Below are 19,795 nucleotides of genomic sequence, written 5' to 3'. Positions count from 1 at the left end.
AAATATTGCTCGACGTCGATCGCCAAATATTTGACGATTGGGCGATCCCCTCTGCTTCGGTTAGCTCCTTTTTACAGGAACGCACTCCTCACGTATCGACGATAGAATTTCTCCATTAAAGCTTTCCCACTTGGGTGCAGATAGATATCGTGACATCGTACGATCACTTGCTTGTGATTTATGAAAATACATAGAGTTTGTAGGGAAGATTATAGGGTCGTAGTAGCATTTTATGAAATTTTCATCGGCTGGTACGTCGATTTTAGGGGAAACGAAGTTTTATTCTCATAAAAAAAATCTTTGAACCGTAGCAAACTTATGTGGTTATGACAGAATTGCACGATACTTATTTCTTGTAAGATCGAAATTTTATTCTCGTGAAAAACGTCTTAGAAACTGTAGAAAAATGTTTAATAGAACTGTAAGTCTTCGCTACCCAAAGGAGATATGCAGATTTTTCAGGAAACAAAGTTTCATTTTTTATACAAAATGCTTTAAGAACTCTGAGATTACAAGAGCGTAGTAAAGTCGTATGAAACTTTCAGTAAAAGAATCTACTGGTACCTTGGGCTTTCACGAAACGAAGTTTTCTTTTTATACATATAAGAATCATAGAAATTCTAATAGTAGAATGAAAATGGTATTCTCGAACGTATCAATACGCGATAGAAGAAGTCATGTTCAACCACCCTTTTCAAACCTGGCGAAATATTTCATACCCTTTCTTATAAAAAATTTCTCTTATTGAATTCTTGATGAAATAAGCGGGTCGTCGTCGGAATTTCGAGGCGCCAGTTGGGTCTGCGCCTCGAATAAATCGCTTGGCTTTTCCAAGGGGTCATAGCGTTAAAACACGATGCCTGACTATGACCACCGCTAGAGCACGTATCGCGGATATTCCGTCAGGATATAAATTATCGCTATTTGTACAAGAAAAAAGTATAATCTAACCCTTCGTTTTTAGGTTTTTTCCAAATATTTCCATATCTTTCCTTGCACTATTTCCAAGCGAGGGTTGAGTTATTTAAAAATTTATTCCACGGATTACAGAAAAAGGATCGTGAATAAGTTTAAGTAAATTTAATTAAACTGACGCTTTGAATAATATCGCGGAACAATTTCGTTTACGCTACCATGATCTAAACGAGAGCTGGGAGATTTCCCTTAGAAATCCCTCTCTTAGAAACGATCCCTCAGTTTTCAGCATGACGAACTCACTACGTGTGCGCGCACGTCGAAATACAACGCGACGCGACGTCTCGTCTCGTCTCGTCTCGTTCATCTCGTTATGACGAACGTTCACAGAGAAAGGAAATCCCAAAAGAACTCGCACAGTCGTCTGATAATCTCTGTCCTTATTATCTCGCCTAACGAACCGAGGCGAACGATGGAACGCGAGAGTGCCGAAATTCCTTGCGTGGAACGCATAACAGCGCGATCAATTCAAAAAATTCTTCAAACCCCCTGTACTGTACCATCGCGTCGCGTCGATATGAGAATTCTTCGCCGAGTTCCGAGCACCGTTCTTAGCTACGACTTCGCGCGAGTAATCTAGAGTCGCTCGAAGTGCGATCGTTGCATAGAACGACGCACGATATCGGCTCGTTATATCCCAGCCGGCGACGCTGTGCTTCAGATACGAAAACAGACAGTTTCAACAAGCTGAAGACAAACAGAAATACAGTTCCATGGAGAGAACAATTTTTGCGATGAAAATAGGAACAAGTTCTGATACTTAAACGAAAAATAAAAAAACGATATTAATTTTAATGGACATTTTGGATTTTCAGATAGCTATATAGAGTGTAGGATATCTAATTAAGGCGTAACGAGTCGATTTAATCGAAAATTTTCTTTAAAATTTCTTTAGAATTTACAAAAATCTATAGAATTCCTATAAAAAATTATTCAGAACTTGGTTACTTTTTTACTATCCTGCTAATTCTAAAATTTATCATCGGTGATCGAGAAGGAACACGCATCACAGATTTTCAATCTAATATCACTTAGATGATATTTATTGTAGGACGCGTTATCTAACTCGCACATGCCTGGCCAAACAAATTTGTATGTAAATAGCAGTAGTAGCCAACCCGATAAATTGCTACATTGTTTGTAGGTTACACGATATAACATGTATTATTTACCGAGACAAATATATATGAATATTTTTCGACGAAATAAATCGTCGCAACGTTTTTTATATGCGAGTTATACGAATTCTGTTTGTTGATAAACGAACATCCTCCTAGTCGTCCCGTTGAAAGCTCGTATTTTTTTTTCAAATGTTCCCTTCCTGGTTTCCTCTCCCTCTCTTTCTCTATCTCTCTCTTCCATCCCCCTTCTCTCGAGCATCCCTGAATTTATACGCATTTGCTTTGATAATTTCGCCAAGGATCGCTTTTGCTAGGTTGTAAGCGTTGCGCTTATTGTTCAGGCTGTATCAGTTCCGCGGAACATTGCGAGCAAAATTGTTTTCTGCGGTGAAATTCCAAGAGGATTAAGAGAAAGGAGAGTGTTCGCGCGCATTAATTGAATCTGCCCGCGTAAGCTTTGTTACAATTTATTTAGCGCGTAAGCCCCGTCGCAATTTTGTTTTTGCACGTATGAATGTAATATTCTTAATAAGCCCGGTTCATAAGATTGAACGCAAATTGAGTCAACTATAGATGCGAAGTTTTCTGATTGTCAAATATTAGTATACATATGGTACTCTTGAACAAATGGAAAATTAATGTTATTACCGTCGTCGACAAATATAGAGAAAAGAAAGGAGGTTACTATATAAATAAGTTTATAATTATTTAGAAAGTTTCAAGAAATTTCATCATAGAAGTGTGTTAAATCTGCTTGATCGTGTCATACAAATTTCCCAAATCCAAATTAATTAATACTAATAGAAATCACTTATCACGTTCTAATTACGAAATAAGATGTCTCACGCAATATTCCAGAATCCCTTATTATTCCTTGAAATCAGTATGAAAACAGAGACTATCCATATATCCAAACAGACCATTCAAGTATCCTCATGAAACATTGACACAAACGTGTTCGTCGTTTCACGCGTATTCAGCCGAAAAAAAAAAAACGGTTTCGGCGAGAAAGTCAGGCAAAACAGGAAGAGTACAAGGAATGTGATGGCAAGAGGAAAAGCGTACTCCTTGATTCGAGGCGAGTTCCGGGCGAACTGGAAGGCGCATCACCATTGAATCAGAAGGCTCTTGAAAAATACGAGGCAGTCGTTTGAAAAGCCGCCTCAACATGATCTCTTTCTCTTTCTCTTTCAGGTTGGCGTACGAGTCACGGCGATACTCGGCTCTGTGCGCAATCTGGATCAAGGCCCGTGTCGATGCTTACCTACTAGGAATTCCGATATTGCAACTCAGCGTTTCGCGCGCGAGCTCACCCTGTTCACCCAGCGCGCCCTTCCCTCCCCACCCAGTCTACCATGGCCGGTGTCGCGTTGGGTGCGGACATACGTATGCACGTGAAATCGACTAGGTGCATGTGTCCTCGATGTATGTGTGCTGCCAGGCGAAAGCGAGTACTCGACTAAAAGCGAACACGCCACGCTGCCGCGCCGAATCTAACACATCGAATGAATACTTCGAAGCAAACACGAAAACCACCTCAGCAAAGTATTTGGACACTAACCATACAACGATTTTATGTGTACGCTTTATGTGATTCGTTAAGCATATCGAAATTCCATTAGCAGTGTAACGAGACTCGACTGTCATGATTATATTAAATTATATTATATTATTAAATTAGATCCCATTAAATGTATTAACATATAATAGACAGTCGATTCAAATACCTTTCTGAGGTATAATATATATATATATATATATCTTTGAATATGTTTGATATTTTATCAATATAATCATGTTAATCAATTGTCGTGATAACAATACTAACGAAATTTCAAAATGTTTCGTGTTACACACGTAACATATTCGTAGAAGATGACTACGATTGTCCGAGTGCTTTCGTGAGCCTGTGTAACACACGACTGAGAGAACACACGAAGTGGACGTTCTAACGAGTAGTAGTTTGACGGACGAACGGTTCGAAGCGACCGGGAGAGACGTGCAGCGAAGTTCCTGCCATTTGCATGAAAGGTATCGCGTTCGATTAACGGATTCTGGGTTAAAAATTGAATTATTCATGGCACCGTGAGGGGTGGCTGTTTAACTGTCACGAGGCGAGCTGTTGTAAAGCCTTGGATTTACAAGGACTAGGAATGATTTTGGTTGAACGTTATGGAAGTGGTTGGGGCTTAGATAGATGAATCGATGGTCGGGCAGAACAGATTGAATTTCATGTTCTTCTGTACATAGTTTCAATAATAGTTAAAGGATTAAATTAATTGGCTGCCCATTCCTGCAACACGAAATCTGGTGGGGTTCTCATTTCCGCCGAAAAACACGAAACCAATCAAACCACCGTCCTACCTTCTCGTTCAGCCAATACGTTCTGTTGGGAGGGAAGCATTTTCCAATAAAGACAAATAAAATTCCCCGATCGATCTTGCGTCCAACATTCTCTCGCTGGCTAAAATTCATCAGCTAAAAGAAACAACCTCATCGACTGGCCACTTTTCGCAACAAATAACGAGCGTCTCTTTAGTAATTTGTTTCAAAGGTGGGAAAACGAGTGGCTTGATCGTTGACGATCTCGGAACAACGGAGCGTTCCCTAGACGCTCTTTATATGCGTCGTAAGTCGCAACTCCTATGAACTAAAAGCCAAGGATACTCTGGAGCTTTTGCGTTGTCTTGGCAGCTATCTCTGCTCTAAGTTGACTCGTCGTCGACGCACGAAATAAAACGTTCGGTTTGATGTGGCTCGCGTGGACGCTGAAAGGGGACGCATAAATTTCACGAGGCAACGAAGTCGCGCGATTGCACTCGCAATTACGGCCACTTCGCTGGAACGGAGCGCGTCGGTTCGAACGGGAATTGCAATCTCGCCCGGATGAATTATCTCGTTGGCGAAGCGCGTTCTTTGGAGCCGTGTATGCCAGGCAAGTGACGACGCATTGTCTCGAGCACTCGCCGAGAATGAAGTGGTTTCATGGAACCTGCGAGTGGCTGTTTATCGTGTGCCCGTTTTTTCTCTCTTCCAGTGTCACGTGGACACTGGAGAAGTAAGAGGAATTTTTTGATGATCGCGCTCCACGCTTTTTACACCTTTTATCTAGATTCAAAACGATGTCTTGAATCGTTTTTAATCTCTCGACTATTTCGCTGATATCTATGTAAAAGTCGAGGAGCGATTTAACGGATTTCGCAAGATTTAACTGGTCTCATGGTTTTTGTTTCACGATTTCGCTTTTCGCCCTGCGTTTTATACAATACGTTACGGAATTAGATCCGGTTTTCGGGATATTTATAGAGTTATTCGTCGCTCGAGATAAGAATCTCGCGGAACGCGAATAGTCGAGCGATCATTTTCCATTCCTGAGACTTTTCCCGTGACATTTATCATTATTTCTTTCGTACCGGATCGGGTCGCTGGTATTCAGGGATTGTCAAGAGAATAAGATATCGTTAAGGCGGAACGCTCGAACTGTTGGCTGGAAGTTCCAGTGAAAGGTGTTATTACGAATAATTTCCTCCTCTCGGAAAGCACACGCAACGCGTTTCATAGTCGAACATATGCTACGAAATTGATTTTATCCGACTCTGGAATAACGTCCGAATCTTGTCTGTTGCTGATATCTACGTAGCTTTTGTTACGAACTATTCTATTTTTCGTCGTGTCCAAAAAACGCGTTTACAACCAGACAAAAACATACAAACATGAAACTTAATTTCGATAGAAAATATGCAATCCACCGATCGGCGATTGTGTAAATTCCAAAGTTAAAACAAACTCCAATCAGTAATAAAGTAATATCGCGTAGTTTTGGTGTAGACGCTCGAATAAACACGAAAATAAACAATCGGCTTAAACTCCATCTGCTCAATCGAATATCGAACGGCGATATATTTATTTCTTTTCATTCGACTTTCATGTAACACAATCGAAAACACAGAGAAACGGGTCAAATACTCGTAAATAACGGACAGTTCGATAGCGTCGTCGGGGTATTACGCGATTATCGAGAAGCAGCTAGATTCAAAGGAAGAGAAATCTGAATGAGTAGGATAACGATAGAAGGACGAACTAAATTTCAGAGCCACGAGAAAACTACTTAACCGAATGATAAAATCTAAGTGCCTCGTTCCAAGCAATTTTCGCGAAACTTTAATGGAGACGCCTTGCCGTTCGCATAGATAAAGATGCTTTATCGACTACTCGAGTAATCATCTCGCTCTTTGCATGAATTAACAGATTCGAATCACTTCGATTCTCGATCCTTCGATCGACGATTTTAACATGTTCCGTGTTGCACCGATTTCATGTGATTTGTCATTGATATGTCATCGATGATCTACGTGGTATATGTGTCATATCTGTTAAATGAATTGTGCTCCCTGATGGTTAGAAAATTACAAAAATATTATCGTAGAGAAAAAACTTTGATCCATAAAAGATTGCAAGGTACGTTATAATTGCGTATAGAAGATGAGACCAGAAAGATTTTCATGATTTTATTACTTTTTATAGTCATTATAGAAATGAGATGTTCAGTATGGATCACTACTGGACCTATTAACCAAAAGCTTCAAAATGTTCCTTCCCATAAAGTCCATACAGTTGCCAAAGTTTAGTCCTTAACCCTAAGAGAATAAGATTACGGACGCTTAAACAACAATTAAGTTCCGACGCTTCCGTTGTCCTAAAGCGAACAGTACTTACAATAAACTAAATATTTGAACGCTCAGAAATATACTCAGATTATAAACTTAGGAGAGTCGTGACACGTACTTCGATTCTAAAAAAGATACATCCAATTAAATTGTACCCTTCGACCCAGCCATGCTCCCATAAAGCAGAGCTTCTTGGTTGGAAATACGGCAAGATCGTCATAGAATACCGGCTTCTTCTCTGACACTGAGCAACCACACCTTCGTAGAGCTTCTAAGCACATTATAATTCCCCGTAGTCGGTAGTCGAGTTATAAATCTTTAATACTGTTAGCACCACAGCGATGCGCCTTCGTTCCGGACTTCATTAGGGTTTATTTTATGACGTGGAATATTCAGCAGGAAGGAAGAGATCCACAGGCTTAACGGAGGAGTGCATTTTTCGACCCGCGACCCCCTGCCTCCTCTCGAAAAGACCTTCCGCGAGTGTCGGAAAGGGAGGATGACGCGTCGCATCTTCGTCGTTAACGATATCGATCCGCGAATCTAATGCTAGCAACTCGACTGATTCGCACGGCCGCGAGGGTAATTAAAGTCGCGGGAGTGCTCGTCGGAAATTCACCAACTTATATTTGCGGAACGTGCCTCGCGAACGTCGTCCGGGGATGGAAGGCGAAAGCTCGCCCCTTTTCGTTCTACGTGACACGGTTCCACAGATCTATGTGACGAAGCTTTTACCCGGCTCTGAGTATTACACAGGATATCATAAAATATGTTTGGGATATTTATAGAGTCGGTTCTGAACATCAAAACGATGAGAAAATGTTGGATACAAAAATGTCGTTTGAGACTTACTTGGAAATAATGTTATTTTACGCTAGACATTTATTATGGTTGGTATGGATAAATATGTTGACGAATCTTGCTCACTTGATGTTTTCAAAAGGAAGTCTGCTCTATGATAGACTTAAGAGATAATTATTAAACAGAGAATTAGTAAGAGTGTCTATGAATTATAATAGCGAATAAATCTGCCAAGTATCGTACTTTGTACATATGTTTCATCGTCTCGATAAATCAATCGAAAGCAAACTGGAAATATATGATCTATAAATCTTGTATCAGTTGTATCGATTTAATCTGCTGAAGAATACAGTGTACGTAATCCTGACTTTTACGATATCTTAACCAAACTATTGAATAAAAATATATTCCCACCAAGAAATCCACAATATTCGCCTCGAGCAGTGACTGGTCACGTGAAATTTTGATTCTGTGAGTTTTCCTCGAAGAATCAAACGTTTCGAGACATCGACGAAAGTCATGCGATATCCAAGCAAGTCCCGTGTGTTGACTCACGATGAGCTATTCACACGATTCGTGTAGAGAATGAGCTTTTTCAGGTGCAACACGACAGTGTTCCGCTGTTTCTCATCGAGATCCTGAATAAGATTCGCTTCCAACTTGACGGCTAGAGAGGGAATAGAATTCCCGAAGCTTGTGCACGAATGACAATGTATCAAAAGATCGATGTTGTCTCCGCTGGAAGAAACTGTCTCCCCGAGATCGTACATCAGCGTCGAGCTGATTACTCTAGTCGAATAAGGAGGAAATCCTATTTACTTGCGATACTTCTTAGAGAAAATGTTATTAACTCTTTGCCAAGATAACTACGGCCTAATTGCGTTTAGTTTAAACTTTTATCTCAGTTAAAACTAGTTTATTAGTTTAAAATCGTTGCTACATCTTTTTTTGTATCATGCATTTTAGGGGAAATGCTTTTTGTTTATTTGTGAGATTAATTATAGGATTAATTAATATACAAAGTAGGCCCAAAAAATAATTTATTAATAAAAATTATAGTTTTCGCTATATTATATCAGAATAGTAAAATCAAAGACACAATTTCTATGTACCCAATATTAATTAATGTCCAGTTTTAATTACTGTCAATATTGGAATTGTATTCTGCAATACCCAAATCCATAATACTGGATGTTGCAATAGTGACAATAGCTAGTAGTCTTAGCACTGTATAGCATAAATGTACATTAATTGATAGGTATCTTGTATATCAGGTCTATGTTCATATTACCTTGAAATCTTCCCCTTTGATCAAAAGCCGAGCTATTTCAAATTAATTAATTAATTCTGAAATTTCCCTATATCGACTAGCTCACGTAAATACTTGAACAATTGTCATAGAAAACTTGCATATAAAATATTACGAAATATTCGTTAACATAAAATTGGCATAGGCACGACATATAAAAATTCACTAAGTTTTATAAAAAAAAAAAGAAGGCTGGTGAAAATACGTAATTTGAAAATTGAGTAAAAAGATGTTGTCTCAATAAAACGAAAAACGTGATTCATCGTGTTTTTCTTCTCTGGTCTTCGAAAGTATTCGAATACTTTGCTGAACTATTCTGTAGAGTCTCTCTTATCTTAATTTCTTCCAAATTGAATTAATCAAATCAGAATTTCCCTAAAATTCCATCCTTCCTATGATTAGAATACTCCAGCAACCCCATTTCTAGATTTCCCCACGCTGGCACCCTCTTAATCACGGTCTGGCCTCTCTCGTCAACATAGTATGGTTCAAATTGCGGCTAAGTTTCCCCGGGGCGGTTCACCGCGTTGAAATTCGTGCAATTACACCGGGAGGAAAGTTTTGGTCGCGTGGCCAGGACGCGACGATGGTCAGGGGTGAGCGTGTGTACCTCTGAGGGGCGACGTTTTCGGATGCACGGTCCTCTCGTCGAAGCTGTGCGCGGAATAGCAAAGAGGGTGGACTGATGAAGTCGTAGGATCCCGGTAACAGGTGAAGATTCGATCCTCTGTAGTCACCTTGCGGGGCCCTCCCTGATTCTCTCTGTGGCAGAACGTACGCTCGAGAGTGCGGTCACGTAGCGGCCAGCCAGCGAGTTAAATTTTTCAGTGTCCTGTTTCGTAGGAGTTACGTCCTCCATTATGGAAACTTTCCCCTGAGCGGGAAAGCTCTTAGAGATCATGGAGGCGACTTAACCGGTAAGAGGTACTCGGTTTAAAGGATGAATCACATTGTAAGAGAATCGTTTACTTGCTACCCGACCGCTTCGTATGCGGCATGCAAATCGAGATCTCTGTTCCTGAAAAAGCTTTTAACAAGCTTTCCACATTGGGTAACTAATCAGTTGAGTGAGTATATTAATTGATAAATGCACGCGGAGCTGGAAGCTAAAGGCAATTCTAGAGATTATAACGAAACGGGCGTGGAAGCCCAGGGGCAAATTTCGGATATAACGTTGTGTGTGGATGTATTATACATATATTTGCGATTGATGAATTTTCTACTCACGTCGAGATGTATATTTCAAGATTAATTCGTTGGTTAAACAGTCTTCAGAGCGGGTGAAAAGGCATATATGCGTGCATATGTGTATCGAAGCAACACGTAGACTTGCACTCGCAGCACTACTAGTTGCTAAATTAACTCGCGAGGCGGTTAATTAGTCAGGCTGTTAAATTCGGTGTATCAGAGCGAAGATGTGTACCTTCGTCAGCCACCGTGCGAAATTTTCGTGGATCAGAAGTACGGCACAAGAGAAAAGAATCTCGTGCTCGTTAATTAGTCGTAGAAGTAATTAAAACTCGTTTGCTTCCAATCCGTCTATCAAAGATTAACTTCGACCCATTCAATAAATGTTCACCGTGGAACATTCTCTCTTTTTTCGTTTCTTCTCTCTTCCTTATTTTTTTCCTTCTTTTTGTTTTCCCTACGTTCGCCCCTAACGAGCAGAACCCACCGTGAAAAAGGTGCCGCGAGATAAATTTAATTACTCACCACAACATCCTTACTCGCGTAACCGTGTCCAATATATAGATAATCGTATAAAATTCGTCCCAATCTCGCGACCAATCATCGCACCACGTATATTGTAAATTATTTCGTTCCTGTCAATTATAGAGGAGCGTAAATCTCGAAAAATCTCTCAGGATTTATATCTAATTAACGCGATACACAAGGATTACGTAAATTTGCATTTATTTAAATTTGCATGAGACGAACATTCGCCAACTAATTTTCAACTTTTTTCGGTAATTTTTAATTTGATCGCTATTGATAACACGTTTAAAAAATGTAGCCATCGATTCGACTCACCGATTCTGATGACCGGTGGCAGCGACATGGCAGTGGTGACCAGGATGACAATGATGGCGAACAACAGTGCCATTGTGCTCGACGTAAGCTCAACTCGCACCTCACTATGACATCGTTCTTGCGTACTCCGTTTCGGGGCAGAATGCGATACCAGCAGCCGAAAGAATCATATGAATACACGAAAACTAGGATTATTCACGAACACTTTAACACGGAACCGCACATTGTCGGAGCCTCGCCGCGCACATCGATGCAAATCCTCAGAAGACCTTCATTGTCCACACCTGAAACGATACAAGATATTCTATTGAAAATGAAATTCGCCTGTTCCAGTTATTTTAAGTTATTTGTTCTTGATTCCTAATAATCGGACTGCGAGTATACATTCAAATTTCTACCGTTATGTGCGCACTTAAAAAATTAGGCCCTCGACAGAAACTTGTTTCGCCTATTCGATAGACGCAACTAATGCAGTTTGAATATCTTAAATATATTTGCATATCACGAGTATTCGGTGCACCTTTGTACTTTTAAATTTTTCAGTTGAAATATGTGCTTACGAATTTACAATTTACCAATAATTTATTTTCTCTGCATAAAATCTACCAATATGAATATTTCCATTAATTCCAACTTTACAAACAGCTGTACTGTCCATGTCATCCATATCCAACTTTTTATCGATCTGCTTTTCATTCCGAGATATTAAAGAACGCGAATTCTAGATAAAGTGGGCAGAATTTCGGGAAAACGAGGAGGCAATGTCAGACGAGCCGGCGTTCTCATTAGGTAGGTATCGATTATCGAAAAACATCAGTAAGTCTCTTTGGAAGCCTCAATGGTGGCCGCATCGCCGCGTGTACATATGATCCGTCATTATGCGAAAGGGAGACCAGGTGCACACAGGGAATCGTGTTGGTAGAATCATGCAGGCCAGACCGCTCGGGTATCATTGGCTATCCGGTATAATTTCGCGGACATCACGTATGAACTTTACCTCCATCTTCTGCATGTGTATAAGTTCGTCGATGAGACCTAATGCACGCCATCAGTTTAATAGGAAGCTTCCCAGCGTGTGTAAGCTACGAGCATAAATCACTATGTGCATCTTGGAGCAACGATGCGTCAATTGAATTCACGCTCGAAAAAACAACACAACTCAACGCGATACAAAACGTTCCTGAAGCGATATTGTCACTAGCGAGTTCCGTTCGATTTGATTCGTTGGGAAAAGGTCGGTTTTGTTTGAGTGGCGTTTTCGTTGAAAGTGGTCGAGCAATATCTTCTGGTAATTGAACTTTCCAGGAATTCCTCCTCCTCGTTTCTCTTTTTTTTTTTCGTCTGTTTGAAGATATATCTCATAATTCAGCGGATACGTTTTAGCGAAAGAAGGATTATATAATTCTATCGAAGAATCTAGATTATCGGGGGGAAGAGTACTTCCTTTCTATAACTGAATCTTTGAAATTCCCGCAACACTTATTTTTTTACTATTCGTGCATTCGAGAATAATAGAGTACGATGTTTAATAAGATAGTTATATAATGAGCAAATCTAATGGGACTTCTTTTCCATTCGGGAATCAGCCATTTGGTGTTTATATTGCAAACGAGCTCCCATCTTCTCGAATTAACTCGCTTAGGCGTTAATCACAATGGAAGCGTATAAGGTAAAAAGTTGCGTGGTACACATGCGGCGTAAAAGTCACGTGGACCGTGCATGGTTCATTTGCATGCGGGTCAAGTGAAACGTTAACGCGATTACGCGTGCAATTTGCAAACGTGCGACACGTGTAGGGATAGTTATCGATGAAAATGGCGCGCGAATATCGCGAGAATGTACTCGGTACGTGTCAATTAACAATTATAATTGCGTTCGGTTCGATGTAAAACGAGCAAACCTGTATAATTCGTCTAATGGCCAACGTAAAGGCTTCGTTGAAAGTGTTTTAATGACCATAGGAAAAGTACTCTTGTCCTGACGTAATTGAAAACGCTTCGCCGCCGTTATTAAGGTTAACTGTTGTTATACCTACGGCGAGATAATGGAGGGATTTATCGTTTGTTTAAACTCACGGTCCTCTTGCTGCGTCTTGTTGTTAACAGTGAAATGTAATCTGTGCCAACAGAACGCTTAATTATGCCAACAATAATAGTTATATATTCAGTCGTTTCCGCAAACACGACGCAGTAGGAACAGCCGCGAGAATATGCAATTTCGGCACGATAGGATTCATAAATTGATTCTTTTATATTCCGATATGATAATTAGAAATTAGCTGTTATTTCTGTAGAGAACTTGAGTAGGAATTATAGAAGGAATTTGTTTTAATTTTATATTTCTATCTTCGTGATATTTACTTCTAGTTACAGTACTGTGCGAGGATCTTAAACCATTTAAGAAATGAAGATGTTCTGTGTTTTTAAATGAATATAATGACGCTTAACGTTGTTTTAAATTTGTTGTCACTTCTTCGGAAGTTTTCAGTTAAAACATTAATTTAATCGGGGCGTTTGTCGAAATATCTATAAACAATTAACAAAGCAGGAAAAAGAACAGACAAATAACACTGTAAAGAATTTCTGAAGATTCATTTCTATATAAAATTTTATGTAACAGCAAGTAGAAGTACTTTCTCAAATACAGTTGTTATAAGATCAGTATCGTCTATGATTTAGAGGTTTTGCGCCTACCTACTGTACATAACGTTTCCACCTCGACATTTTGAGATCACAAAATGAACTTGTCTGCAGAGAAACTTGACACTTTTAGAAGAAATTTCTTCAACGTATCTGTCGGATATTTCGATAAAGTGTCTTGCAGCTGTCATTCGAGATACAATTACATTTCGAACTTTAATATATCACGTCTACACGGTCTCGATCATGGAAACCATCGGACTACGACACGTAAGATCATCTCTGGATAAAAATCTCGCAGCTGTTCGATTCCACTGATCAGCGTTGATCGATAGAAACGCACCGATCGTATAAAAGGGCCTTCATAGCAGAGTACTGAGCTCGGTGTCGTTGCCACATGCAGCTCACGCTTCCGCTATTAGAGTTAACCTAAACGGATTTAAGCTAACCCAATTTAGCGATGGGTAACTTTGCCCCTAGCTGTGTTTGTTTGCCGTTTCTCCACGGCCGGCCTTAAGCGCGTCGCTTGATTACGTGTCTGTCTCCGAATCGCCCTTGTTTTCCTATTCTCCATTCTTCTTTTTCCTTAGAAACGTCAACTCCGCCATTATCTTCCCTTTCGGTGACTCCTCTGTCTCTATTCGGCTAGATTTTATCAGCCATCGCGAAACTTCACATGGTTTACGACTCACTCGCTGACATTTACCAACCGAAGTCATTTCCTTCTTTTTAGCGATTTTTCATGGTGTATCCCAGCGAATATTACCGACAAAATAGCAGAGGCCCGAGGATTACGCTTCGTCGACGATCGACGTAAACGACGAAATCGATCATTTATTGCGGTTTTATTTCTGGTCGCTCGTGAATTCAATCGATCGATAATCCATCACCATTTGTTACAATACGCGACACCAGTAAATGAAATCGCTCATAGTAATTTAGAAAATTTGATCGGCTCGCTCCGACGAACAGTGATCATCCGAAATATTTGCCGGACCCATTCCTTCGGGATCGGCAAATCACGCAGTAAGATTGCGCCAATTACCATCGGATTTCATCGAGGGGGTTGAAAGTTTGTCAACGTTAACGAAGAAACTTGGTGAGTTCGATCGTTGTCTTACAACTCTCAGTTTCATTCTTATTATTATCGGTGGATATTGTACGTAAAAAACATTTCTTTTATTTTCGAAGACCGCCGCGTAAAGTATTCTTCGACTGGCAAGGAAAAATAGCGAGGAAGCAATTGAATTTTTTCAAATCCACGAGAACGTATCGGTTCTACAGTCTTGCCATTTCCGAGGGTTGTAACGTACGATTTCTGGGAAATAAAAACGTATCTTAACAGATATGTGTTGGGCAGCTGCCAGACACCTGTCTACTTAACGTTTCCCCCTCGACATTAATATTTTGTAACCTTCCTGATATACGATTTTTAATACAGCCTTTTAATGCAACTAAAAAGCCACGTTTGATGGTTTCCCTCGACAAAAAAAAAAAAAGGAAAAAAAACGCTGAACATCATTGGGGAGCGTAAAGTTAACTTCCTTTGTACGTTTCGAGGAGATGTAACTAAGGCACTTTTGATTCGAAACGGTGAATAAAGATTGAGAAAAACTTCGATATTCTTTTGTTGCTCGCCTAACGTTTTACTTCCGCATAGAATTAACCTAGCGAAGCAGTGATTCGTAAACGAAGATCGGACAGTAAGCAGTAACGATACATTGTAACGGTTCATCGTCCTTGTGTTTTGCTCCAGGTTGAAAAAAGTGAACATGAAAAAGAGATAAGGCAAGGAAAAGAGGAGCAACGATGAGACGAGGCTTTCGTTATCAAAGGCGTCCGGGCAAAAAAAGGCGGAGGAGGAGATGGTTTAATTAATTTTGTTGCGAGGCAGTTTATTAGCATCATCCGGCTTATGCAATTCTCGCTCGTAAAATAAAGAATCCAGTGAATTACTGACGTAATAAACAGTTTCAGGATATAACATGTGACCTTCTCGCAAGGAAAATGAAGGTACAAGAAGGTTTAATTAATATTGCTACTGAAAAATTCTTTGTTAGAAACAGAATTTTCTTCTTAATAAACATGCACTTCAATATTCTTTTGCTTTGTAACAAAACTAAAGTTATTCCGACAGAAGAATTCCGAGATCTCCAGGGCGTCATCGACAGATACAAAAGGAGTGAGAAATCGCAAAAGTTATTATGTAAGCGATCCTCGTGATCGGTGAACTTTATCGTCGTCGCTACGAAACTCGGCTACACGTTACATGTACTTGCTCGACTCGTTTTATCACCTCCAAAGCTTCCACGGAATTGTATATCCTTTTGTCGATCGTCTCCTTTCTGACACGCTCACTTTTCTTCTCTTTTCCTTTTCAGATCGGTTCGGAATTTTAATTATTTTCATATTATGATATTGTTTGGGATTTAGAGGCATGAAAAGGGAAGCGAAGAATGGAGGTATGTATATATCGAAAGAGAAATGGAACTTGATGTGCAATGCGTAAAAGTTATAATGGAATATGAACTGAGCTTTTTGAGTGGCGCAGCGTTTCAGTGGCATAGATTAACTCCTTAATTATGTAGAAAATTATATATAAATATCCGTTAAATAGAACGCTTAATAAGTATATTAATTTCGTCCTTATTTTGTTATACCAGTGTATTGTATATGTATAGGATCGTTGAAAAGAACAATTGTATCGTTGCGTAATGAAATATTAGAATTTAATTATAATAGAAAATGTACTTTAGTTACAGTAAGCGATTCTTTTCAGGCGACTATAGGCACCACAATCCCTTCACGTGAAACGCAAATGCAATTGTGCTAATTTACGGTACGCACTAAATACAAAGTCAGAAGGGATAATAAAATAGTTCCATTCGATAATTCCATTTCGAGCCGAACCTAGTTAATAGATTCTGGCATTAATTTATTGACACGCGAGGCTATAAATTATCCGCGTACTTCCCGCTCACGATATAGGTATTCATTTCAATTGTAATTATCATTCGTTTCCTGATTCTTGAAATTCTAACAACGATCGAATACAATTCTTCAGAGGAGACATGGAAATGTTTCAAAAGTGAAGTATATTTCAATTAACTTCTATCGTATATATTTGAAAAGTATATATTTTCCGGAAGAATGCGAAAAACTATATCTGGCAAGCCTCGCGAGCAAAAGTCGCGGCTAGCGAGATACAGATGGAGGAAGTTCTAAAACTGTCGAAACGAAAGCAAAGTTGGAAACGTCGTAGCACGGTTGCACGGTAATTGTCGTTATTCTTCGGGTGTCTCGTCCTCGGCGAAACCCATTTTGCTTGCGTGGAAGCCCGAGAAATTGTCGAGAGAGGGAGAAAGACAGACAGACAGACAGAGAGAGAGAAAGAAAGGGAGAGGAGGAAGGAGAGAGTAAACAAGTTAAAAAGACTACATTCCTATCGTGCGGTTCGAACACGCTCGTTCGTTCATACGAATTGAACATGCCATCACAACGATCGAATCGTTGCCACGAACGCGTGTTCTACAATTTTGTTTTATATTTTTGGAGGGCCATTTTACGAGTCTTTGGTATTTAATTCGATTCACATTCGACACGTGATCCTGCACTCGCGAACAAAATTCCGTAACACAATATCGTAATTCGAGCGGAATTGTGCGAAGAGGGATTGGTTAGCAGAGTGGATGGTTTTCGAATAATTTCGAAATTAATTCTCCGCGGGAGAAAAGGGCCGTGCAACCGTCGTGATTCATAATGAATTTTCTGAGGAAAGTAAGGCTGATCCACAGATAGAGACGTTGAACAGTAGGTACGCGCTTAAAGCATTCGTTGGATGTAATTAAATTAGACGAAAGGTAGTTAGAGCAATGGTTCCATTCGTACCGTGCCTTTGACCCGAAATCGATTTCGAAACGATTCAACCCTGTTCGTAAATAGTCGCACAGATTGCTTCGATGGTAGTGACCAGAAATTTACCAAAGATATACATACGTAGCTTGTGTGTCGAGGTCGCCAAAGTTGAAAGCGGAAGATTCTCGAGCTTCGTCAAAAGCATGAGAAATATCTGCGAATTACTAAACATCGATCGTGCGTCAATTTATATATATGATTATCTCGTTATAATGTTAACAATAATAGTTATTTTACTAGCGGAAGCCAAGCGTCGAATTTCCAGAGACAGCATGGCGCCATCAACCATGAATTATAATTACGATCCGTTTTGTTTTGCAAATTGTGCGCACCGACGAACGCCTATCGACTCGTCCATTGAAAAACGTTCAACGCCGTCAACGTCTAAATCGATACATAAACGACATTCATATTGAAACTTGAGCGAACTCGTTTCGCTAGAAATCGAAGTTTTGCAAACGATCGTGCTTATCGAGAGCGTTCGCGGAGGTCTTATTAAACTTTGCCAACGGAAATTGTATCTGCATGAAAACGACGATGAAAATGACGAGTAGAGGAAGGCGATAAGAGAAGGGAAAGAGGGTGGGAGGCTGGTTCATTGACCATTAATCCTAACCGGTCGGAAACCATTGGAAATTCACGCGTATCTCTGCGTTTCAGCCGAAGCTGTACATAAACCACGAACATGGCTAATACTGCTGATCGTCGCGTGAAAAACTATCGATAATCGCGACTGATGGCACTAACGCATAGTTAGTCGTCGATCACACATCAACACCTGGATTACTAGCGGTTCGGAAAAAAATAAAAAGAGTATCGCTTCGATCGTCGAGTAAACAAATTGCCTTTGGTTCAAGGCCAGCGTAGAATCCCTTTTGTTCATAAATTTCCTACGTTCTCCTCGTTTTTATTCTTAAATTCTTGTCGGAACTTTGCAAAAACCACAAAAAAACTATCGCGAATATGTTTGTCTGCAAACATTTATACGCGAATACTCACATTTCTCCCCTTCGCGCCAGACACCGTCAAATATTCATCTAAGGCAGGTAACGAGTCCTCACTTCACTCGTCCGTCTACTTTGCTACGGAAGCACCCTGTCGACGCTTTGAACCACTAGACACTCGCGTTTCAACGTTCACTGCACGAGGCTTGTCCTGCGTAGCATGCTTCACGCCGGAATCGAAGGTCCGCGATCGGATGTCAGGCCGGAAATCTGATTCGCAACGAACCACAGGGTGAGAAAGAGGGAGGCAAAGTAATTTTATCAGGACGATCTAGTCAATTCTTTCTCATTAACGCGAGATGGTACCATCGAACCACGTCGATCCAATACGATAGGCCAGTTACACCGGTCGTTATCGTCCTCGTCGTACGTGATCATCGGATATGTTCATCCCGATAACCGTAGCTGAGTATTATCTGCAGCGAATTCTCGTTGTCCTGCGGGTTGTCATAGCGGGTTGGCGGATCGGCTCGAAAATTCTCAGATCTCGCAGGACTTTCCTTAACGCTCGTACATTATAGCAGTTTCCATTGGAAAGCGGTAGATTTCGATAATCGCGGTACACGCGGGCAACCGATACGCGATATCTTTCAAATATTCGAGATACTTGGAGCTAAATATTATTCACTTGATGTTTAATCTCTGACGTCTAATCGACGAGCAAGCTTCATTGTGCCCTCATGTTCGCCATTCATCCTCTGATACGTCACCTTTTCATAAAATACATTAAAATACATGAAATAAAATAACCCTTCCGACTAATTTCCCTCTATGAGTTTCAGCCTCGAGATTTATTAATTAGAACACGCCTAGAATTCTCCGCTACAACCACTTCAACCCCTTCGTCGATCTCCCTCCAACTCTCTCCATAAACACTCTTGTAACACTCGGTAGATTAATTTCCCTGGTCCCGAAACAAAGCTACGCGCACCTTCGTGAATGCATCCGATCCTCGAGGGTCGAACAGACACGCGATCGAGAACACCTCCCCGTTTTTAGTACGCGCGGTCCGACGATCGCGAAAGACGCGCGGGCACTGGCTGCGCCAGGACGATCTACCACCCCCGGACGAGTGCGCGGACCGCTATCGGAGGAGGTGGTGGATGGCTTTCGAGGGGTGGCCGTGCGAGAAAGAGGGACAACAGGGTGGATACGCGGCGCGACGGGAAGCGAAAGGGGAGGCTGGCGCGCACGCAACGCACGGAATCTTTAGCCCCTTTGCTTCATGGGCCGAAGATACCCTGACAGGAACAACCTATGTCGACTGTATTATCTGGGTTACTGGACTCTCTCGCGACGTCGACCCTGACCAAGCTGCGAATTAAACCAACCA

At 40.6% G+C, this 19,795-nt stretch overlaps 1 protein-coding gene across 8 annotated transcripts in view; it reads right to left on the bottom strand.

The window, feature by feature from the left end:
* The window catches only part of LOC100651036 (glutamate receptor ionotropic, kainate 2), a 200,095-nt gene extending 180,561 nt beyond the window's left edge, over window positions 1-19,534 (bottom strand). For 4 of the 8 annotated variants that reach the window (XM_048405375.1, XM_048405368.1, XM_048405370.1 and 1 more), the window contains exons 1-2: window positions 18,458-19,534; window positions 10,905-11,188 (exon numbers count right to left, since the gene is read on the bottom strand). In XM_048405375.1, the coding sequence (XP_048261332.1) occupies window positions 10,905-10,977 (73 nt within the window). In that variant the 5' untranslated portion in view covers window positions 10,978-11,188; window positions 18,458-19,534. The remainder of the gene's footprint in view (window positions 1-10,904; window positions 11,189-18,457) is intronic. The other 4 variants (XM_048405367.1, XM_048405373.1, XM_048405374.1 and 1 more) reach the window with 2 other exon arrangements.
* Between the last annotated feature and the right edge of the window lie 261 nt (window positions 19,535-19,795).

This window comes from Bombus terrestris, chromosome 4 (assembly GCF_910591885.1).
Source record: "Bombus terrestris chromosome 4, iyBomTerr1.2, whole genome shotgun sequence".
In the NCBI taxonomy this organism is placed as follows: domain Eukaryota; kingdom Metazoa; phylum Arthropoda; class Insecta; order Hymenoptera; family Apidae; genus Bombus; species Bombus terrestris.
The sequence above is the reverse complement of the archived record's forward strand: the minus strand, read 5'-3'. Positions and strand labels throughout refer to the sequence as shown.